At 45.6% G+C, this 24,208-nt stretch overlaps 1 protein-coding gene across 1 annotated transcript in view; it reads left to right on the top strand.

The window, feature by feature from the left end:
* LOC129492798 (ATP-binding cassette sub-family C member 11-like) overlaps positions 1–24,208 on the top strand; it is a 78,195-nt gene that overhangs the window by 26,687 nt on the left and 27,300 nt on the right. Inside the window, 12 exon segments of the mRNA XM_055298102.2 lie at positions 2,009–2,184; positions 2,948–3,095; positions 3,262–3,410; positions 4,738–4,845; positions 7,094–7,345; positions 9,792–9,863; positions 12,794–12,918; positions 15,047–15,119; positions 17,938–18,141; positions 20,141–20,275; positions 20,349–20,445; positions 22,126–22,215. Of these exon segments, the coding sequence (XP_055154077.1) occupies positions 2,009–2,184; positions 2,948–3,095; positions 3,262–3,410; positions 4,738–4,845; positions 7,094–7,345; positions 9,792–9,863; positions 12,794–12,918; positions 15,047–15,119; positions 17,938–18,141; positions 20,141–20,275; positions 20,349–20,445; positions 22,126–22,215 (1,629 nt within the window).

The following is a 24,208-nucleotide window of genomic DNA, read 5'->3' as shown; positions in this document are numbered from 1 at the left end:
CTGAGACAGGTTCTCACTCTATCACCCAGGCTGGAGTGCAGTGGTGCCATCATAGCTCACTGCAGTCTGGACCTCCTGGGCTCCAGCAATCATCCTCTCTCAGCCTCCTGAGTAGCTAGGACTACAGGCACACGCCACCATGCTTGGCTACTTTTAAATTTTTTTTAGAGATGGGATCTTGCTGTGTTGCCCAGGCTGGTCTTGAACTCCTGGCCTCAAACAGTCTTCCTGCCTCAGCCTCCCAGAGTGTTGGGATCATAGACGTAAGCCACTTTGCACAGCCTGGGATGGACTTTTTAAATCTTTTTCCACCAATTTGTAAGATGTTTCCAGCATTTGGCTGGTGTAAGCAGTGCTGTAATGAACATCCTTGTATGTGCTTCATCTAACACGTGTGAATGTTTCGCAACAGAAAAATGAAATTGCCAGATCATAGAGTTTTGTGCATTTTTTAATTTTAAAAGATACTTTAAAATTGCCCTTCAGAGTGGCTATACCAATTTATGCTCCCTAATGTACTTTTAAATGTTTTAAAGTCTCCCGCTAGGGCACGTCCTGGAAACTGGAAGGAGTTTAGGTGAAAGTTAAAAGCAAATCACTTTGTAAGGGATTCCGACTGGCAATTCTAGAAAACATTAGTGAATTGTTCTTTAAAGATTTCCTGATTTGGAATGTAAGTTTTTGTGTTTTTGTTTTTGTTTTGAGACTGGGTCTCATTCTCCTGCTCAGGCTGGAGTGCAGTGGCATGATTACAGCTCATTGCAGCCTTGATCTCCCGGGCTCAAGTAATCCTCCCGCCTCAGCCTCCTGAGAAGCTGGGACTACAGGCATGTGCCACCATGCCCGCCTAATTTTCCTACTTTTTGTAGAGTTGGTGTTTCACCATGTTGTTCAGGCTGGTGTCAAACTCCTGGGCCCAAGTGATCCACCCACCTTGGCCTCCCTGTGCCCGGCCAAATGTTACTTTTTATATAGCGTTGAGCCAGGCAGTATATGTGGGAGGAGGGAATTAGGCAGAATAATCTATAACAAAAAAGAAAAAAAAGGAGAAAATTTAATTAATATTATTATTAGTAGTAGAATGAATAGAATCGAGTGAAGAATAGAAGCAATTCTCTGGAATATAGATATTAGTGGTGTTACCAAGCAAAAGGGGCTCACTGCCTAATGTGCTAGAAGCCAATACTTTGACACTGGGTTTTTGAGAAAAGAAAAGCTTTTTATTGCAAATTGGCTCACAAGGAGACAGGAGTCCAGCCCAGATCTGTCTCCTTGTGCTTGCTTTAAGACAGTGATTTTATTAGGAAAGATTTAAGGGGTGGATTCTGAGATTAGTAGGTGATTGGTGGAATGAGAGGGGAGGTCTGAAAAGCCCTTGTATATATGCAATGATCTCTTCATGTCTCTTCATGGGTCCCATTTGCAAATTCATGGGGAATTAGTATGAAATATGTGGTGGAAATTTAGGCTGTGACGTTAGCAAGCTGGTTCTGCACAGACTCTAGTTAGCCATACTGGTTCCACTGATTTTAGCCAGTTCTGTTATCTTACGAGCAGAGGGACTTTCAGCAAGTTGTTTCTTTCTGTAACTGCTATCCTACAAACTCAAGAATTTCTGTTAGTTACTGGTTTCTTTAACTCTTTGGGGCATGGTTTCAGTAGCAGTAGTAATAGTAGTAGTATTAATCATAAAAAAAAATCCCTTTTATTGAGCACATTCTATGTGTGCAGACACTTTCTATGTCATTGAAATCTCACAAAACCCATATAAAGTAAGTATAATTATTCCAGCTTTACAGATGGAGAAGCTGAGGCTCAGAGTGGTAAAGTAACTTGTTGAGAGTCACACAGTCAGACAGAAGAAAGATGTGAACCTGGGGCGTCTGTCTCTACTCTTCCACCCTGCCTTTCAAGCCTTCCTGCTAGGAAAGGGCATGGGGAGGCCACCTGCCACCCCTTCTGGGTACCCAGGGAGGTGACATCTGTGCCCGTCGACTTGCTATCTTACAGGCCATCAGCTTCTTCACCGGTGACATAAGCTACCTGTTTGAAGGGGTGTGCTATGGACCCCTAGTACTGATCACCTGCGCATTGCTGGTCATCTGCAGCATTTCTTCCTACTTCATTGTTGGATACACTGCATTTATTGCCATTTTATGCTATCTCCTGGTTTTCCCGCTGGAGGTAATGTCTTTCTTTGTCACTCATGATGCTGGGCCCCAGAAGTCCCAGGGCTCTGGAATCTGGGATAGCTCTGAGTGAGAACGTTGATTCTTGTTGACCTTTCAATCCATTGTGGTTAAGATTCAGCTCCACTCCCTACTTCAAACTATTCTCCAGCCACAGCATTTGGTTAATAAGTAAATAAGAGGTGAATGTGATGTGCAAAGTCTACCTCGTAGCTTTCTATGGGAGACTATCTGCTTCGACAACTTTCCTTTGCAGACAATCTCTCTGCGAGATTTTTGTTCCGTCTCTTCTACCCAGAATGTGCTGATGTAATAACACAGCCAGCATTTAACATTTGTCTGAGCACAGTATAATGGGGAAAGGGAAGCATATTTGTTGCCAAAGATTCAGGTGAAATAAAATTGAGAAAACAGAAATGATTCTTGGATTATGTGTGCTCTGAATTATTGAAATCGAGTGTTTTCCTGAGTGCAGTCACTCTGATCGAAAGGTGATTTTAATTATTAGAGGGTTTAGGGTTCCAGAAGTCAGAGGAACCATTTCGGTTTAGTTTCTAAGTAGCCATAGTCTGGCTTGGGACTCAGGAAAGAAAGGTCCCTGGGATGCTCTAAGGCATGATGGCCTGGAGAGCTTTGATTGGAAAATCTCTCTTTGGAAATACACCCAGTTGCCCTACTTATGCCAGGCTGAACTCTCCTGCCCTTGTCAAAGGAAGCCCTTGCAGATCAACTCCAAACTTGCTGTATCCTGACTCCAGGTATTCATGACAAGAATGGCTGTGAAGCCTCAGCATCACACATCTGAGGTCAGCAACCAGCACATCCGTGTGACCAGTGAAGTTCTCACTTGCATTAAGCTGATTAAAATGTACACATGGGAGAAACCATTTGCAAAAATCATTGAAGGTATGGAAAGTCTGACTCTCTGCTCCAAACCTGGTGATGGCATGGTGAGCCAAGCCCCTCTCACCTCCTGGGGATTTTTTTTTTTTTAATGCTTTGGGGATGGTGCTGGGCTTTTTGGAGAATGTTCTTGTGGTTATCTTTGGTGTATTTCTTTTTTATTTCCCAGACCTAAGAAGGAAGGAAAGGAAACTATTGGAGAAGTGCTGGCTTGTCCAGAGCCTGACAACTACAGCCTTATTCATCATCCCCACAGTGGCCACAATGGTCTGGGTTCTCATCCACACATCCTTAAAGCTGAAACTCACAGCGTCAATGGTAAGGGTTTGGGGGGCTTTGTTTTCTCCCCATCATGATTGGGAGTTTTCTCATGTGTCCTTTTTTAGCCATGCCCCTCAAAGGTCTGAAGGCTTTGTAAATGGACATTATATGTTGATTTTGATTTTCCAGACAGAAGTACAGTGCTGTCTTCCATCTCAACCAATCTGAAAAAGTGACATCTTGGATAGCCCTGTGGGTGGGCTGGACAGCAGAACCATCGGGGGGTGTGGGGGAGGTGGTACTTGTAGTTAAAATTCTGGCAATTTAAATTACACCTTGAGGTTGTGGAGTTCCTCTAATCCCTAAATAAGGGCCCTGGAAGTGCACTTTAAATACAAAGGTATAGCTTCTTCAGTCCTTCCCGTTGTGGTCGGAACCTGGTCCTGAGAAGTGGCAGCTGCCTTTCAGTGTTAGGAATCCCAGCTCTTTGAGCAGAATAAGACAGGGTGCTGCTCTTGGAGGGGTGGTAATCCAACTGGGGAGGCCAGGAGGCAGCACCCAGAGCAAGTAGGGAAGCATTTGAGAGTCTGCAGCCAAGGGGTTGTGTGTGCCCCAGATGGCTGGCCCCTCTGCTTGGCTCAGGCACGCACCAGGAAAACACCCCCGAGAAGTCTGAGGGTGTTGGGGACGCTATAGAAGGAATACTTTCAGAGGTACTTGAGGCTCACACTGAGATGACACAAGGCAGGTCTAGACGAAGGCATTCCTGCTCCATTGGAGTTCATTTTTGGATGAAGCCAGGAGAAGAAAGGAGGAGAGATGGGCATGGATTGGAAGTTTCTTTCAGCACCTCCAGGAGGGCACCTTCTGGGGTCCTGAGAGCCTAAGGTATTTTGCTATAGTCACAGTGCAGCATGGGTTAGGCATGAAGGGTAAGGAGATGTTGAATGTTAGAAAGAAAACAAGCATCTAAGGCAAAGAAGAAGAAATAGGACCTTGACAGCAAGAATAGCACCAAGCTACATTGAAAGGGAGCAATGCTCACTCACATGAATTTTCTTGTTTTTTCCCAACTTTATTCCTGTATGCACTTTATGATTTTTCTCACTATGCCAATGGGGAAACTGGGCTGTGGTAGGGGCAACCTGCCCAAAGCCAGAGATGTCAGTGGCTAAGCTGCAACAGGGACTAGGCCTTTGACTCTAAGACTCCAAGACGAGTGCTCTTTCCCCAGCTTTTTCCAGTCTCCCCCAAACACTAGCCTCTGTTGGATGAAGCAACTGCTTGTTGGATGCTGAGGATGTGGCTCAGGGATGCGGGTGCCAGGGAATGGAGGAAGCAGGAAGGGCCACGACCCTCACCGCCTCCTCCCCTTCTTATCCAGGCCTTCAGCATGCTGGCCTCCTTGAATCTCCTTCGGCTGTCAGTGTTCTTTGTGTCTACTGCAGTCAAAGGCCTCACGAATTCCAAGTCTGCAGTGATGAGGTTCAAGGTAGGTTGTCAGGGGACTGGCTGTAGGCCCCCTGCTTGGACGCTCCTCTGCCTTCAGCCCCTGTGATGTTCCTCCTGAACATGTCCCCTGGCCAAGGCCTAGGTCGCGAAAGGGATTAGCTAACTCGGTGACCTCCCGTGCCAAGGCTGGTGTGGAGCCTGGGAAGACAGATGAATCGGGTCAGGTCTCAGTCCCCAAGGAGATCTTAGGATAGTGTGTCCAAACCAGGTCTCAGACAGATGCTCTGCAGACTTTATCCAGGTTTGCATAGAGTTACCCCAATAGATAGTTTTGTTTTAGAAAAACACCATAGATGTTGCTTGTATTGAAAAACTTGGACATTTTATGCAAAAACCCAGAATTTTAATTCTCTTGAATGATTAGAAGATCTACTGACCCTGGACCACATTCTACCATGGCCACAGGCCACTGGAGTTGAGGCGATAGCTGCCCTGTTTAGATGGAGGCATTTAGCTGCAGTTTGCTGCAGTCTCTACCATACCCTATTGCACCTCCAGGCCTGGAGCTGCATTTTACTTACCATTTATCATCTTAGAAATGGTCCACTTCCCTTATTTACATAGCTGGCATCTAGTTTGAAAACTCTAATCTAAACCAATCTTTAAAAGTCATTTTGTAGTCACTCCACTTTTACGTACATGCAGTCCACGACCTATTATCACTCATTCACTCATTCATTCATTAATGCAAAACATATTTATTGAGCTCCTACCACAAGCCAGGCACTGAGAATACTGCATTGAACAGGGGTCCCTGCTGTCAGGGAGTTCAGATTTGGTATTGGAAACAGACAATTAACAAGTAAATTAATGATCAAAGAGGATTAGATCAGATCACATGAAGAGCCATGATGCCAATAAAACAATGTGATGTCCTAGAGCAAGCTTGTCCAACCTGGGTCACAGGTTGCATGTGGCTCAGGATGGCATTAAATGTGGCCCAACACAAATTTGTAAACTTTCTTAAAACGTTAGGTGATTTTTATTTTTGCTATTTTTTTTTTTAGCTCATTAGCTATCATTGGTGTTCGTGTATTTTCTGTGTGGCCCAAGACAATTCTTCTTCCAGTGTGCCCCAGGGAAGCCAAGGGATTGGACACGCCTGTTCTAGGGAGTATGTTGGGGAGGGCTAGGGGTTCCTAGGAAGAGCCTGTTTAGGGAAGGCCCCTGCAAAGGTGACTTTGAGTGATGATGACCAGGCTGAGGAAACAGCAAGTGTGAAAGCCCTGAGGCTGGAATGAACTTGGCTGCTCTGAGTAACACAAACAGTGCTTTGCTTATCACCAGTCCAGCGCGCTTCCCTGACTTCTCAGCAGCTATAAGAAGGCTCCTGCTGCTGCCTTCCTTCCCATGGGACACTGGGTTCGCCCATTCATTCTCCCCTTCTGTGCCTGTTTTCATCTGTGGAGGGGGCAGAGATGAGGAAGCCACAATCTGAGCTCAGAAGGGTGGGTAAGAGAGTCCAAAATGTCAGGAAGCATCCTTCTAGATCTCTTAAGCATATCTCTAGGCAGGGATATGTGAATGTAACCTGACTTCCATAGGATCATACTCCCCTCCCATTCTTTTAATTGCTAGAATTTATGTAGTTCAACCCTTGTGCTTTACAGACAGGGAGCTGGAGATGCAGAGAGAATTGACCTGCTAATGGTCACCTTTTGAAATGTATGACCCCAAATGACCTTTCCCCAGTATGGGACACAGACAGAGCTCTTTATTTTCAATAGCTACAAGTAGATTTTTTTTTTTTAAAGAGATGGAAGTCTCACTATGTTCCCCAAGCTGGTCTTAAACTCCTGAGCTTAAGCAATCCCTTCACTTGGCCTCCCAAAGTGCTAGGATTACAGACATGAGCCATTATGTCCAGCCCAATAGAAATAGAATTTAATTAGAAAAACATCAATCCTACGAGTCAATGGCTATCATCACTTGGGACGAGGCTAATGTAGGTTAGGCCTTAGTCAACCTCCTGAGTGCAGAGTTGCAGTTGATAGTGCAGTGTTTGCAAATATGGAAGAGTGGCCCGGTGGTCTGAAATTTGGAAAACACTGACCTAGAATTTTCACCCACAGAAACTGGCCTTTCCTAACTGGTGGTACTTCTGCAAACTTTTACTGCTTATTAGAAATTCACAAAACCATACCAACTGGCAGGCTTGTAAAACTGGGAACACATTCCTGCTGAACTAAAGAACTGTATTCCTCCTTCATTTCTTTTTGTCTTTACAGAAGTTTTTCCTCCAGGAGAGCCCTGTTTTCTATGTTCAGACATTACAAGACCCCAGCAAAGCTCTGGTCTTGGAGGAGGCCACCTTGTTGTGGCGACAGACCTGTCCCGGGATCGTCAATGGGGCATTGGAGCTGGAGAGGAACGGACACGCTTCTGAGGGGATGACCAGGCCTAGAGATGCCCTCGGGCCAGAAGAAGAAGGGAACAGCCTGGGCCCAGAGTTGCGCAAGATCAACCTGGTGGTGTCCAAGGTAGCCTTGTTCAGGCCATGCAGGCAGGCCAGCTGCCAGGCTCTCAGGACCTGAGGCTAGGAGCTTGGCCAGGTGCCCCACCATTTCCTTGGCTAAAAACTGCCCTCTCCAAGATCTCTCCCTTTAAAATTCGAATTTTCCATGGAGGGCAAACACAGGATATCGTTCATTTTTTAATGTGAATTAATCTATCATTTAAAATTTTTTTGGCTTAGGTAAGACCCAAAATAATATGAGAGTACTGTGTGCTTGTCCTTGGAAGGACCAAGGACACAGAAAGGAGAAGGGAAAGGAGACCCAGCTAACATTTATTACATTCCTCGTATGTGCCAAGCACTATCCTGTGTTTGAATTTGGTTATTCTGTGAACTCACCTTATCTGGCTCTTTCTCTGCCTAATGCTTACAAAGATTAGCTTCCTGCTGTCTCCTCTTCGCCCCTCCTCTTTTCTTCTCTGTTATCTATTAATGTAGATATTGATATCTTATAATAATTGATATAGAATAGATATAGATATTGATCTATATATAATGATAAATGTCTAAAAATAGATCATATCTAGTAGTAATAGGTGTTAATATCTAATATCTACTGTCTCTTATCTATTTATACTTTCTTCCTTGGTGATCATCTCTAGTCCTGTGGTTTTAAATTCTATCTCTGTGCTATTATCTCTAGCCTTGTAGTCTCTTCTGGACTCCAGACTCAACTGCCTATTTAATATCTCTCTTAAATGTCCATCAAGCATTTAAAATGAAATAAGGTTTTGATATTCACCCCCTTTGATGAGTTCCCCAAATCTTCCTTCTCCTGGGAGATGGCACCATCATCTTTCCAGTGGTTGAGAACCTGGAAGTCACACTTGATTCCTTTCCTTCCCTCCCTCGAATCCAATCCACCAGCAAGGCCTGTCAACTTGACTTCCACATCTGCTCCAAACCTGCCACCCTCACCATAGCCCCTCCACTGCCCTATCCCTGCCACTGTCACACCGCTCCCAGAACCTCCTCATCCACCTCTCTGCTCCCACTTTCGCCTTCTTATGAGCCTTCTACCATGCAGCAGACAGAGGGATTTTCCTTTTTTAAATAATTAATATATATTTTTTATTTCAATAGCTTTTGGGGTACAAGTGGGTTTTGGTTAGATGGAGGAGTTGTATAGTGAAGTCGAGATTTTAGTGCACCTATGACCCGATAGAGTGCATTGTACCCAATAGGTAGTTTATATCTCTCACCCCACTCCCACCCTCTGTCTCTGTGAGCCTCCAAAATCCATTCTATCAGGGGTTTCCGACACCTGGGCGGTAGACCCGCACTGGTCCACAGCCTGTTAGAAACCAGGCCGCACAGCAGGAGGTGAGCAGCAGGCCAGTGAGCATCACCGCCTGAGCTCTGCCTCTTGTCAGATCAGCGGCAGCATTAGATTCTCATAGGAGCGGGAACCTTATTGTGAAGTGTGCATGCAAGGGATCCAGGTTGCACGCTCCTTATGAGAATCTTGCCTGATGATCTGAGGTGGAACAGTTTCATCCTGAAACCAATCCCCCGCCATCACTCAGTTGGTGGAAAAATTGTCTTCCATGAAACTGGTCCCTGGTGCCAAAAAGGTTGGGGACTGCTGCATTATACTATGACAGAGGGATCTTTCTAAAACATAAACCAATTCAAGTCACTCTCCTTAAACCCTTCAGTGACTTTTCACTGCCTTTAGAGCCCGGGTTCCTCCAAATCTGTACTTGTACCTCTGAACTCTTTCCCACCAGTGTTCTCACAGCTCTTGGGTAACAATGACACCTGCTCTGTAGAAGCCTTCCCTGGCTGACCCATCTAAAATTGCCTCAACCCCCAACACTCTGTCTGTCATAAGAGCCGACTTCATTTCACTCATATCACTTATCTCCATCTGATATTTATTTATTTATGTAGTCTGTCTGTCTTCCCATCCCCTAAGCTTATATTCTGAGCTCAATGTGAGGTCTTTTCTTCATTACTGGGTCCATAGAGGAAACTCAGATCACTATTTGATGGATGAATGAATGTTTCAATAAATGAATGCATGCATGCATGCAGGAAATTCTGTGAGGCTGGCTTCTTTATTCCCATTTAACAAATGGAGAAACTGAGGCCCAGAGAGGCTAAGTGGCTTTCCCAGGATTGCTGCATAGAACAGACACCAATCTGGAATTCACGGTTCTTGCCACCTACCCCTGAGTTCCCCTCTGCCTTTCCCTTGTGATCTCCTTCTCTCGGGTCACCCCGCCTGCCTCCAGGGACTGCACACAAAGCTCCTCTTGAGCTTTGCTTGTCTGAGGAGTCTTGGGCTCTGTGTGGTTATTTTGTTTTCTGAGTGTTGTTTCAGGTTCTAAACGGTTGAGCCGCCATGGGCAGGTGGGTATGCCAGGGCTGTGCTGTCCCAATACTTGTGTGTCCTCCTTGGCTTGCAGGGGATGATGTTAGGGGTCTGCGGCAACATGGGGAGTGGTAAGAGCAGCCTGTTGTCAGCCATCCTGGAGGAGGTAAGTGATCTGTGGCCACATGCGTGCCTGTCTCCAGGCAGTCCAGGCCCTCCCAAGCTCCAGTGCCCCAGGCGGGGCCCCCCACTGCTTTCTTCCTCACAGGGGTCTGAGCAAGTGGGATTTTTATAAATTGAAAATGGTTGTGCTTGCACTGTGCGGGAGGTGCGTGATCAAGGTGGCCCTCTCTCTTCACCTTGTGGCAGCACTCCTGGTGCAAGCTGCCTCTTATGTCACCTGGAGACCTGTCCTCACCTGTGCTCTGTGAGGATACAGGATATTAACTCAAAGGTAATATGATCATACAAATTATTTCACAGGGAGTTGAGTCCAGTCTCTCTTCCACACTGCAATAGCCTGTTGCAATGGTCCCTATAAAAAAAAGCATAAAAATCATTTTATAAAGCCAAACTCATAACATTGAGGAGTGGAATGTATGTGCCTTTTAGGATGGCATCGGAAGAGAAATGTGGGGGGAGAAACAGGGAGAAAGAAGGAAGGCAGCCTGGGGAGAGGAGGCCTGCTGGATGGGATGGGGCAGTCATACTCATACTCCAGCAGTGGGGTACATGTGCCTGCTGGGTGCCCTTGCCCTTGAGATTTGAACCCCCCATTCCATCCCCTGTGGACGAGTTTGAGGTCTGCTGCCATGTGGACATGTGGCTCACACACCCTTTCTCCAGTTTCTTTTTTCTTTCTTTTCTTTCCTTTTTCCCTTCCCTTCCCTTCCCTTCCCTTCCCTTCCCTTCCCTTCCCTTCCCTTCCCTTCCCTTCCCTTCCCTTCCTTTTCCTTCCCTTCCCTTCCCTTCCTTTCTTCTTTTTTTTGACACATCCAGTCGGGAGTGCAATGGTGTGATCTCGGCTCACTGCAACCTCTGCCTCCAGGGTTCAGGTGATTCTCATGCCTCAGCCTCCTGAGTAGCTGGGGACTACAGGCATGCGCCACCATGCTCAGCTAATTTTTGTATTTTTTGGTAGAGACGTGGTTTCACCATGTTGACCAGGGTGGTCTCGAACTCCTGGCCTCAAGTGATCCACCTGCCTCGGCTTTCCAAAGTGCTGGGACTATAGACGTGAGCCACCATGCCCGGCCATTTCTCCAGTTTCAAAAAAAACCCCAAACCCATTCCCCAGATCCTTTGGGGTCACACTGCACACCTTATAACGAACACTAAAAGCACCCATGATGCCTGCTATGCATTTTTGGTCACGTTCCCTCAAGCGTCTTACACCAGCCCTTCCCCGTGGAGCCCCAACCTCACCCCCTCCTGGGCTGCCATCTCTTCCCCCTTCTTCTTCTGCCCATTGTCCCTTGTTCCCCCAACACTGGGAGAAGTTTTCCTTCCTTTCTTCGGCTTTTCCCTCAGCTCCTTCTCCCAAATGAACATTGTCAAACTCATCCCCTCCTTGGAATGCGGTTATGTTACCAAAGCCAGCTCTCTCTTAACACATCAGCCACGTGCTGCATGTGGGATGGCCTTTCCCCAGTTTCTTTGCAACTGCAAAGAAGAAAGACTCCATTAAAAAAAATTGTAAAACTAGCTTCAGTACTTACATGCGAAGTCCTGTGCAAAGAGCTTTCCATTTTCCCCTTTAACTCTGGTAACCTCCCATGACTAAGGCATACTCACGATGACCCATTTACAGATGAGTACGTGAGGTTCTGAGAGGTGACTCATCCAAGGTCATGCAGCAGGTAAGGGGTGAGCCAGGGCTGAGTCCCAGGTCCACCTGAGGTCAGAGCTCTGTTCTACATCACAGCAGCATTGCCTGGCAGCCTCCAGGCAAGACCACCTCCCTACGTGCCCAGTGGTTTGTCAGTTTCCTATGTAAATGAGCCTGTCACTTTCCTTCTAATAAAGGAAGACAGAGATACCATTTTAAAGTTTTGTTCTTATTCATTAAAGCCTGGCTTCAAATTAGAAGTAAACATTTTAGGGTATAAAAGAGAAAGGATTAAGAATGATGAGGTCCCATGGCAGGGTGCTGGGGATGAGTGTCTATCTCTATTTGTTTTTAACGTGTTGTTTTGAACTTAGGCAGAAAAGCAGGAAGAACACTACAGCAGGGATCCATATACCCACCATCTGGATGCCGCAGTTGATAGTTTTTGCATATTTACCTTACTATATAGACATATATTTTGTAGAATACTTTAAATTACACAGGTTATAACACTTTCCATTCTAAATACTTCATCATGAGGTCCAAAAGTAAGAACGTTTTTCTACCTAACCATGATAACATTATCCTACCTAACAGTAATAATTCCATAATACCCAGGCATGCTCAGGGATAGCCTGGAACTTTTGGTGTGCGTGGTAAAGACCATGGAGGCACTGGCTGCCAGGGAATGGGGCTGGGACAAATAAGAGGAAAAAACGTTCACGCCTGTAATCCCAGCACTTTGGGAGGCCGAGGCGGGCAGATCACGAGGTCAGGAGATCGAAACCATCCTGGCTAACACGGTGAAACCCCGTCTCTACTAAAAATACAAAAAATTAGCCTGGCGTGGTGGCGGGCGCCGGTAGTCCCAGCTATTCAGGAGGCTGAGGCAGGAGAATGGTGTGAACCAGGGAGGCGGAGCTTGCAGTGAGCCAAGATGGCGCCACTGCACTCCAGCCTGGGCGACGGAGCGAGACTCCGTCTCAAAAAAAAAGAGGAAAAAATGTATGGGTGTCTTTAGTGCAGACCTTGGATTCAGTCCAAGCAGGACCTGGCTGGGCTTATCTCCAGCTGCTTCCACATGTTCTCATGGCCGGTCCCTGGAACTCGCTGGTGGGCCTGGCAAGGCCACATTAAAAGTCCCTTTTACCTAGGAGAGCCCCCAAGGTCCTGGAGGGCAGTGGGGCCCTGGGCACTGTGCCTGCTGAGCCAGGCAGGCTCTGTCCCTTGGCCCACTTGGTCCTGAGGCTGGACTCATTCTGCCGCAGATGCACTTGCTTGAGGGCTCGGTGGGGGTGCAGGGAAGCCTGGCCTATGTCCCCCAGAAGGCGTGGATCGTCAGCGGGAACATCAGGGAGAACATCCTCATGGGAGGCCCATACGACAAGGCCCGGTAAGCTCCTGGGAGGGGAAGGGGAGAGCACAGGGCATGTGGCTGGTCTGGGGGCACCTCCAGCTTCAAACGGTAACCTGACAACTGCTAACACTTGTGTGCTCCACTTACACGCATTACCATATTCACCCCTCACTGTGAAAGAAATACCACCATATCAATTTTCCAGATGAATCAGCTGAGGCCCCAAGAGGTTAAATAATTTGCCCGAAATCACCCAGGTGGTGGGATGTGATGGATCCAGGATTTGAACCCAGTTGCTTTCAGAAACTTCATGCTTAACTATTAGGCTATATTGGCTCAAAATAGTCAATACACTCTCCCCTTCCAATATCGCTACATTAGAATTTCATTTGTATTCGTTAAATCTTGGCCCCTAAGTGAAAAGGAAAACAAATGGGAGCAATGAGGTTCTGTGAAAAGGAAAACAAATGGGAGCGATGAGGTTCTGTGACTTAGAGGAAACCAGTTTGAATCTATGGCCCCGTGGATCTCCCAAGTCTTGTCCATATCCCTCCTTTCCCTCTATGGCCTCTCCCTGCCCTAGAATTCTTGGGTTAACCTGCCCAAGACATGAGATTGGATGTCATGAGTGAAGCCTGTTCAGTGAAGGGTCCAGGAAAACTGCTCTGAATGCTACAGCTACGCTTCCAACTATGGTGGACTCTGACCTGTGACTGTTTGCTTGGTTTTGCAATCTGCCCCCGGGAACAACATAGATATGGAGGTGTAGGAACTGGCTGTCTCTGTCTAGTTGTCCTGTGGACACCTCACAATCATGTCCAACACCAACTCATGAGCACCCTGCCTGCCCAGCCCCATGCCCCTGGCTTCTTTTCCCAAATTGTGCAACTCAGTTTAATGGCATCACCCAAACCTTGCACCCCAGGAAGACAGATGTCTCCTCCTCTGATTTCTTCCACATCTAATTGGCCACCAATTGTGAATAAGCCTGTTTCCTACATATCTCTTGTATTTCTGTCTTCTCCATCTCTGCTTCTAGTTCTTTCAGCCTGTGATCTCTTGTTTGAACAGTTCCCACTGCCCCTGCCCTTGGGTCCCTGTCTCTAATCTCTTGCTCTGTTCCACCCCGCGTAAGATTGTCTCCAGGGCAATCATCCTAAGTCCCAGCTGAGAATCATCCTAAGTCCCAAGATGAGAATCTTGTCATTGCTCTTCTTTATGGTCTTCTATGAGACTGATAGAACTCATACAGAAGTTTTGAAATATCTGTTAAAATAAAAATGCACCAACCCTTTGACTCAGCAAATCCACTGTTAGTTATTTAATGTGTAGATATTTTCACCCATGGAGGCAAAGACCCATATACAAGGATGTTCACACTGCATTGCTCACAGGAGCAAAAGAGTAGAAACAATTCCAGTGTCCATCACTAGGGCACTGGTTAAATAATTTATGGTGCAACCGTATAATGGAATATTACAGTGCCATTAAAACAATAATAACTGATACATGCAGTACCATGCAGTATACATCCATATATGAATAGATTATTTCTGAATAAATATGCAAGACACTGTAATAGTGGCTGCTTTTTTGAGACGGAGTCTCACTTTGTCTCCCAGGCTAGAGCACAATGGCATGATCTTGGCTTACTGCAACCTTTCTGCCTCCCTGGTTCAAGCGATTCTCTTGCCTCAGTCTCTTGAGTAGCTGGGACTACAGGCACGCACCACCACGCCCAGTTAATTTTTGTATTTTTAGTAGAGACGGGGTTTTGTCACGTTGGCCAAGCTGGTCTCGAACTCCTGATCTCAGGTGATCCACCCTCCTCGGCCTCCCAAAGTGCTGGGATTACAGGCGTGAGCCACAATGCCCGGCCAATAGTGGCTGCTTTTGAGAAAAGCAAATGAAGGTCAGAGATGGGAAAGAGAACTGCTTTTCATTGCATCTTTTTGTTCTGGTCAACTATTTACTAAGAGTGTGTATTAATTTAAAAGAAATGAAAGAGGGAAGGAAATGAAAAAAGCCTTCAGTGTTATACCATTGAACACCATCAAGTCTAAATTTCTTAGCATGAAAATCAAGACCATTCCTTTCGACACTGGGAAGGGTGATGGGTGGGAGGGCTGGTCGCCTGTGCCTTATGGCTCCCTGTCCTTCACAGATACCTCCAGGTGCTCCACTGCTGCTCCTTGAATCGGGACCTGGAACTTCTGCCCTTTGGAGACATGACAGAGGTGAGGGAGGCGAGCCTGCCTTCTCTGTGTAATGTTGGTGCTCTTATGTTCATGCTGCCTCCCCAGGCAGGGAAGGGAGAGCTCCCAGCTCTTCCTCCCAAAGCAGCTGCTGCAGGAGGAGCAAAGCTTCCCTCACTGAGGGAGGTTGGGGCTCAGCTTATAGAGGCACCTGGAAAGGAAAGGGGGTACCTTACCCCACAGAGGTGGAGAGCTGACCTCAAGCTCCTTCTTATGAAGCAAGAGCAGAGACCCCGTGGAGATGAGAAACCCCCCATCGCCCTTGCCCCACTCCAGCCAGTGCAACATCAGCCGTGACCCGCAGGGGCAATTTCTGATTGTAACATTTCCCTGATAATTCACAATCTTTTACATCTGCAGCCACCTTAATACACATACGACCCTCACCCGAGAAAAAAGTGGCATTGCTTTCTTGATTTTAATGGTCTAGTAATAGCTCAGTCTGTTGAACACTTACTACATGCAAGGTGCTATTCTAGCGACTTGAATGTAGTGTCTTAGGTGAGAGTCACGATAATCTCAATAACCTCAGGAGGGTAGTCTCTTAATTATTCTTCTTCTTCTTCTTCTTCTTCTTCTTCTTCTTCTTCTTCTTCTTCTTCTTCTTCTTCTTCTTCTTCTTCTTCTTCCTCCTCTTCTTTTATTTTATTTTATTTTTTTTGAAGGGGAGTCTTGTTCTTTGTCTGTCACCCAGGCTGGAGTACAGTGGTGCGATCTTGACTCACTGCAACCTCCACCTCCCAGATTCAAGAGATTCTCCTACCTCAGCCTCCTGAGTAGCTGGGATTACAGGCATGCACCTCTAGGCCCGGCTAATTTTTGCATTTTTAGTGGAGACAGGGTTTCTTCATGTTAGCCAAGCTAGTCTCAAACTCCTGGCCTCATGTGATCTACCTAGCTCGGCCTCCCAAAGTGCTGGGATTACAGGCATGAGCTACTGCGCTCAGCCTATTCTTCTTCTTTTAAAGCTGGGACTATAAATCTTTGATGGCAGAGAGCTCAATGATCTTATTCAAGGTTGTTTCTTCAATAGGAAGAACAAGGTCTCATCTGTAAAATGGCATAAATAAGAGTACTGACCTGATCGGATTGCTTTGAGGTTTAAATGAGTTAATACAAAGTGTTTTGACTAGTGCCTGGCCTAGAGTAAGTGTTAACTATTATTGTAAGAGCACAGTAGGCATTGAATAGTGTTTGATGAATAAGTAAACGAGTGAATGGGGAAACTGTGCTTTGGCCAGATCAAGTAGGTTGTCCAAGGTCACACAGTGGTGACCTGGAAGCACGGCAGGGACAGGAGGTTTCTCTGCCACCATTTCAACTCTGATTCTTCTTTACAGAGACTTCAAGCAGTCAGGATAGAACAGGAACTAGGACTTACACTCCAGCTCCCACTTCCTCCGAGTCTGAAGGAGGGATGGGCCAGCTGGCAGCTGCCTGGAGTGTTAATCTGCAAAACATGCTCAGTAACTTGGGTTTCCACCCTCAACTCCTATCACAGCAGGTGCCGTGTGAGATGGTCCTTCCAGCATCAGTAAAGCTCCTTGCAGCCATTGCAGCTCTGGTCTGTTGAGTGGGTGCACACAGTGCAAATAGTCTTTGACGACACCTCTAACCCAGGCCAACGGTCCCACAAGTTGACAGGTGCTGTCAATGGAGATTAAAAACCTGAATAAGGCCAGGTCCAGTGTAACCCCAGCACCTTGGGAGGCCAAGGTGGGAGAAATTGCTTGAGCCCAGGAGTTTGAGACCAGACTAGGCAATATAGTGAGACCTCATCTCTACAAAAAAAAAAAAAAAAAAAAAGGTTTAAAAACATTAGCTAAGTGTGGTGGCACCGCCTGTAGTCCCAGCTACTCAGGAGGCTGAGATGGGAGGATCGCTTGAGACTGAGAGACAGAGGTCGCAGTAAGCCATGATTGCTGGCGCCACTGCACTCCAGCCTGGGCAGCAGAGGAGACCCTGTCTCAAAAAACCAAATAAATAAAACCAGAATAATATGTGAGACAGTGCTCTTACTTGGGAATGAGTGACTTATTTTATTATCTGAATTTTTAATAGTTTAATGTTTGCCTCCTAGAAGTTGATAGGTTTAGAAAAATTGTATCTAAGTAAGAGTTATAATTTTTTTAAAGTCATATATCTTTAAATTTAGATTCAGGGGATACATGGAGAGTTATAAGATTTTTAATTAATTGAGAAGCAATTTATTCATCCCCTACTAACCACGTTTTGAAAAATATTTTTATTGATGCATAATATTTTTACATGTTTTTTGGGTACCTGTGCTATTTTGTTATATCTGTAGAATATGTAATGATCAGGTCAGGGCATTTAGGGTACCCAGCACCTTGAGTATTTATCATTTCTATTGTGCTGAGAACTTTTCAACTCCTGTCTACTAGCTCTGCTGAAATATACAATACATTGTTGTTAGCTATAGTCACCCTATTCTGCTATCAAACATTAGAACTTATTCCTTCTATCTATTGATGTTTGTATCCATCAGCCAACCTCTCTTCATTCTCACCTCCCTTCCCTACCCCCAAAAATCCTTTCCAGCCTCTGGTGTCCATCATTCTACTATCTACCACCACGAGATCAGCTTTTAAGCTCCCACATATGAGTGAGATATATATGTATTTTTAAGTCCAGAATGCCAAATTATCAGATATCCTGGAGTGTGTGCATATCTTGGTCTGTACTGAGGGGGTTCTGTCTGCTACATCTGTCTACCCATTTGAGCGCACCTGGCTGTGCTCGCTGTCTGGACATGGTGCCTTTTACTGCCTGTCTGCAGATTGGGGAGCGGGGCCTCAACCTCTCTGGGGGGCAGAAACAGAGGATCAGCCTGGCCCGTGCCGTCTATTCTGACCGTCAGATCTACCTGCTGGACGACCCCCTGTCTGCTGTGGATGCCCACGTGGGAAAGCACATTTTTGAGGAGTGCATTAAGAAGACACTCAGGGGGAAGACGGTCGTCCTGGTGACCCACCAGCTGCAGGTTAGCACTCCTCCAGGGCTCTGACTGTGATTGACGAATAACGTAGATCCTCAAGCCTTTGCCATTTCAGAGTGTGATTCAGTAACAGCCTCCCAGCAGCCGTCCTCATCTCACGTTAGACTCCTCCATATTTGGGGAGGGCTGTAAAAAACTTGGATTTCCTCTGCTTTCCACACAAAGCAAACAGACTGGTAGAAGATTTTTGTGCTGGTAAAAATTGAGAACAAATTTTATGGTCTCCTTTTCTTTACAATTTTTTGAATAGACCCCTGCTTTTCAAGTTATAAAAAATGAAAACAGGCCGGGCATGGTGGCTCATGCCTATAATCCCAGCACTTTGGGAGGCCAAGGCAGGAGGACTGCTTGAGACCAGGAGTTCAAGACCAGCCTGGGCAACATAGAGAGACCTCCCATCTCTACAAAAATTTAAATTAGCCGGCGTTGTGGTGCATCTGTGGTCCCAGCTACTGGGGAGGCCAAGGCGGGAGGATGGAGCCCCGGAGGTCAAGGCTGCAGTGAGCTGTGAGTGCCACTGCACTCCAGCCTGGGCAACAGAACAAGACCCTGTCTCAAAAAAAAAAAAAAAAAAAAAAAAATCAATCAATCAATAAAAAAGAAAAGAAAAGAAAAAGAAACCAATCTCTCAGAAAAGAATTCCCCAAGTCTCCCATTCTTAGATTGAGAGCCATCTCAGTGTGTTTTCTTACCGATGATGACCGCAGTGCAATGACTGCTTCTGCTGCTGCTTCTCCTGGGTCATTTTCCCTTGAATATTTTCATAGATGGCATTGGCCACGGTGCCTTATTATTTTCTCTCCTCCTTCTTCTTCTGTTTCTTTTTCTCTCACTCCTTATTTTTGCTTTACTATTTTTTTGGTATAAAATATTTAAGACGTAAACAAGGTTTAGAAAATAATTAATAAAAACCAATGTATCTACCACCCAGATTAAACAATAAAACATTGATTCCACTCTCCAATTCTGTTCCAGTTCTCCCTTTCTGCTCTCCTGACTTTGTTGTTTATTGTTTCCATGCATGTCTTCATACTTCTACAGCATATGCATGAATCTCTAGACATGAAGAAATTCCTTTTGCATATTTTTAAACTTTATAGAATTTATTTTTTACTTTCTGTTCCCTTTGGTAATTTCCTTTTTTCCCTCAATATTATGTTTTTTGAGATCTTCCATGTTGATACTTGTAACTTTATATACATATATATATATATATATATATTTTTTTTTTTTTTTTTTGAGACAGAGTCTGACTCTGTTGCCCAGGCTGGAGTGCAATGGTACAATCTCAGCTCACTGCAGCCTCCACTTCCCAGGTTCAAGCAATTCTGCCTCAGCCTCCCGAGTAGCTGGGACTACAGGCACACGCCACCACACCTGGCTGATTTTTGTATATGTAGTAGAGACGGGGTTTCACCATGTTGGCCAGGCTGGTCTTGAACTCCTGACCTTGTGATCTGTCCACCTTGGCCTCCCAAAGTGCTGGAATTACAGGCATGAGCCACTGCACCCAGCCTTATAACTTTATTTAATTCTGCTTGGTATAGCATTCCAATATCTGAATGTACCAGAATTTATTTCTCCAAGATGAACAGTTGTTTCTTATTTTTCACTTTTACAAAAAAAAAATACTTCAGTGTACATCCTTCTACGTGTACCTTTGTACACGTTTGAGAGTTTTTTCGGATAGGGTTTTAGGAATCGTTGGTTCATAATTCTTCAAAAATCTTCCATGTTACTGAATAGGTCAAATTGTTCTCCAAAGTAGCTGTACCAATCTACAATCCTCCTGATAGTTAAGGAGAGTTCCTTTTACCTCAGATCATCACCAACATTTGGAGTTGTCCAACTTTTAAATGTTTGCTCATCTGTTGGTATGAAATAATATTTTATCATGGTTTAAATTTACATTTTCCTGGTGAATAGTAAAATCAAACATCTTTCCATGTGCTTACTGAAGCCTTTCTTTCTTCTGACTGTCCAGTACTTAGAATTTTGTGACCAGATCATTTTGTTGGAAAATGGGAAAATCTGTGAAAATGGAACTCACAGTGAGTTAATGCAGAAAAAGGGGAAATATGCCCAACTTATCCAGAAGATGCACAAAGAAGCCACATCAGTGAGTCCTGCCCCACCGCCCTCACTGCCCACGGTGGACGCACATGTACTCAGGGCCTGTGCTCTCTCCCCAGGACATGTTGCAGGACACAGCAAAGATAGCAGAGAAGCCAAAGGTAGAAAGTCAGGCTCTGGCCACCTCCCTGGAAGAGTCTCTCAACGGAAATGCTGGTAATGGTGTGGGAGACAGGACAAGAATGTCTGCATGCCTGCCTGGGTCCTCCAGAGGTCCCAGTGTTTCCTCCTCGACCCCAGACTGGGCCATGTCCCTCAGTGTCTTGAGACCCTAAGCATTTACACACACAGGTTCCAGATCCAAGTAGTTGAGCGCCATGGGGTGTAGACTGATGGGCAGGAGGCCTGAAGAATCCAGGAAGTGAGTGTTGTGGGGGGCACAGCTAAGGTTGTACAGCAGAGGAAAGATAGGGGGTAGCTTTGGCTCTGAGTGGCACAGATTTAAGACTTGGCCAGGCATCTAGACATTCATTCATTACACATTGCAAGAGAGTAAATATTGAGAGCAAAGGTATTAAGGATCAGAAATGAATTGGGTTTAGCCCCTGATGTCTGGAAGCTCATGGCTTTGCTCTTGTCTGGGGCAGAGTAGAAGGGAGCAACTTCCGTTTTTCAAGTAAGACAGTTCTGGATTTGAATCCCAGCTCTGCTGCTTACAAAGCCGTGTGACCTTAGCCATCTAACTTAACCTCTCTGAATTCTCGGCAAAGGTGGAGATGATGGTACTTAACTCCACAGGGTTGTAGTGGAGATTAGATGAGGTCATATATAGGGAAGCCCCCTAAACAGTGCCGTCACATTGTAGGCTCCTGTCTCCAGCTGAGTCTTTTTTTTTAGACAGAGTCTTGCTCTGTTGCCCAGGCAGGAATACAGTGGCTCGATCTTGGCTCACTTCAACCTCTGCCTCCCAGGTTCAAGCGATTCTCGTACCTCAGCCTCCCAAGTAGCTAGGACTACAAGCACACACCACCACACCGGCTAATTTTTGTATTTTTAGTAGAGACCGGGTTTCACCATGTTGCCTAGGATGGTCTCAAACTCCTGACCTCAAGTGATCCACCCACCTCGGCCTCCCAAAGTGCTGGGATTATAGGCATGAGCCACCGTGCCCGGCCACCAACTGAGTCTTTTTGAAGAAAACCTACTCCAAAAATTTCCATCCTGGTGTAATTTCCCTCAGGATTAAAATTCCAGAAAAAGAGCACCCTTCCCCAGGAAATATTGGGGTGTCGTTATTAGAAGGGAGAATAGCAGGCAGCAGCAGCAGACAGTCACTGTCGTGATGGTTGTTGTTATGATTATCATCAGAAGCATCTATGGGCATCTCCAGGTACTGGTCTTCAGGCCAAGCTCAAGGCCAAGAGTCCACCTGAGCTGGTGTCAGGGCTGTTTTGTGAAGCATTGTCTCAGAAGTGTATGGCTGCAGGGCATCTTCGCAAACCTCTCGACTTTCCATTTTCTTGGACAAGGAAACAGAAGGGTTAAGTGATTTGCCTGATGTTGCGCAGTGTCATAGTGACAGTTCTGAAACCTAGGTTTTCTGGTCGCAGGTGGTTTTCTTCGTTCTTTCCTGCGTTTCTCTCAGCCCATCACACACGTGAGACCCCCCAGTCCCTCCATAGTTTATTAAATGGCTAAGGATGGATCCCTTTCCAGGCTCTGGAGCCCAGGACAAAGGTTTCTTTCAGTAGAGTCTTCCATGAAAAACCTTAGACATAGGTGGGGCACTGAAGCTGGAAAGTGAAAAGCTGGCACAGGATCAAAGCCAGAGACAGAAGGAAGCAGATCATGTGATTGGCAGGCATACCATTTTTCTCTTCTTCTACCCTGACCCAGTGCCGGAGCATCAGCTCACACAGGAGGAGGAGATGGAAGAAGGCTCCTTGAGGTGGAGGGTCTACCACCACTACATCCAGGCAGCTGGAGGTACGGTCCCCACGCCAGCCCAGGGCTCTCTCTTGGAGCAGCCCTATCCCTGACACTGGGTCAGATTGGAACATGTGAGGTCATGTGAAGTAGAGAGGTCCAGAGGAGCCATAGTATTTATTGGCCTAACTTGCAAAACCAAACTCTGCTCAGTTATAGCAACTCTACCACCAAAGCCAAGGTTGGAAGTTATATTTTCATGTATACTCATTATTTCGGTGTTTTTCTATTTTTTAATTAAAAAAATTAAAAAAACATAGAATAGACATGGGGTCTTGCTGTGTTAACCAGGCTGGCCTCAAGCAATCCTCCCATCTCAGCCACCCAAAGTGCTCCTGCCTCATTATTTCAGTGTTTTTCAAACTCTGGGCTCTGCTCCCTTAGCGGGTTTTACAATCGGCTGAGTTTATCATGAGCAGCACTGAAAGACATGAAATAGAATCGGAGAGAAAATAGCGGCCACATCGCAAAAGGTCACAGTGGTGGGACTTTTATTTTGGTGTGATTTAAAATTTCTTAATTTTTATTTCTTAAGGCAGGCAGAGGGCAATTAGAAGTTCAAAGCTACTGCCTTATTAAATGGTATATATCATCATGTATATTTACTGTACAATGTTGTAAACACAAAACTCAGTATATGGTGCTGTACTTATCAAGTAATTTAAGAGATTTTTGAGAGTAATTTTTACTCCATGAAACTTTTTACTCATCGTTTACTTTGGAAGCTGACCCTTGTGTAAGATGTCTCCTGTCTGCATGCCTGGGGGAGGAAGAGGTAGGCTGTGTACACAGAATGCCGTCCCCACCCCGTCCACTATGGGTATCCTGCAAGGAGTAACCCAGGGCCTGCCCAGACAGAGCAGGAAACAGCAAATGCTTGTGAAATGCATGAATGGATCTAGCAGCATACATTGATCTGTATTTACAAAGTGCCTACTATGTTCCAGGCACTGTGCCAAGCTGTAGAGGGGAGGGGGTATAAAGTCATCTAAGAACCAACCCTGGAATCTAGCTGGAGAATTAAGACATTGCTTCCATCAGATGGTAAGAGAGATCTCTGCGGCCAGGGAATCTCCAGTCTCATCAAAGAAGAGATAGCCCTTGAAGGAAGGATAGAATTTGGGAAAAGACTGTGGGCACGGGACATGTGAGCATGAATAGATGAGAGGAGTGCTAGAGCAGGAGGCAGTGCCCCAAGGAGTGTACCCTCCCTTTTCCTGCCCTTAACTGCTTCAAATCCCAGCTCTGCCACTCACCAACTCTGTGAGTTTGGGCAAGGGAATTCCCCTCTCAGATTCAGTTTCCTCATTTTATTAGCCTATTTGTGCTGCTGTAACAACATATATTAGACTGGGTAGGTTATAAAGAACAGAAATTTATTTCTCACTGTTCTGGAGGCTTGGAAGTCCAAGATCAAGGTGCTGGCAAGTTTGTTGTCTGGTGAGGGCCCAGTATCTACTTCCAAGGTGGTGCCTTGAACGCTGCATCCTCCATCCTTGGAGGGGATAAATATTGTATCCTCACATGGTGAAAGGGACAAAAAACCAGGAAGGCAGCTCTCTGAAGCCTCTTTTTTAAGGGCATTAATGCCACTCATGAGGGCTCCATCCTCATGGTCATCACCTCCTAGAGGCCTCACTTTCTAATATCATCACCTTGGGAATTTGGTTTCAACATATGAATTTTGGAGAGACACATACATTCACACAATAGCACTATTGAAAATGGGGATAGGAATTTCTAATTCAGAAATAATGCATACATTTAGTACTATTCCTGGCATATAGCACATAATAGTACATACCACATAAAAGGTAACTGTTATTATTATTTATAAAACTGAACCTGCAGGACCTGCATAAGGTGAACTAACTTCTCTAGAACACTGCCCTGTGCCAGGCACTGGGCTGAGTGCTTGACACACATTATCTCATATCATCTTCGGCATGGCTCTGAAGCTGGTAAGGTTATCACTGTTTCATAGGTAAAGAAG

Source organism: Symphalangus syndactylus, chromosome 11 (assembly GCF_028878055.3).
Source record: "Symphalangus syndactylus isolate Jambi chromosome 11, NHGRI_mSymSyn1-v2.1_pri, whole genome shotgun sequence".
Lineage (NCBI taxonomy): Eukaryota > Metazoa > Chordata > Mammalia > Primates > Hylobatidae > Symphalangus > Symphalangus syndactylus.
Note: the sequence above shows the minus strand (reverse complement) of the source record. Positions and strands in the feature narration are given on the sequence as shown.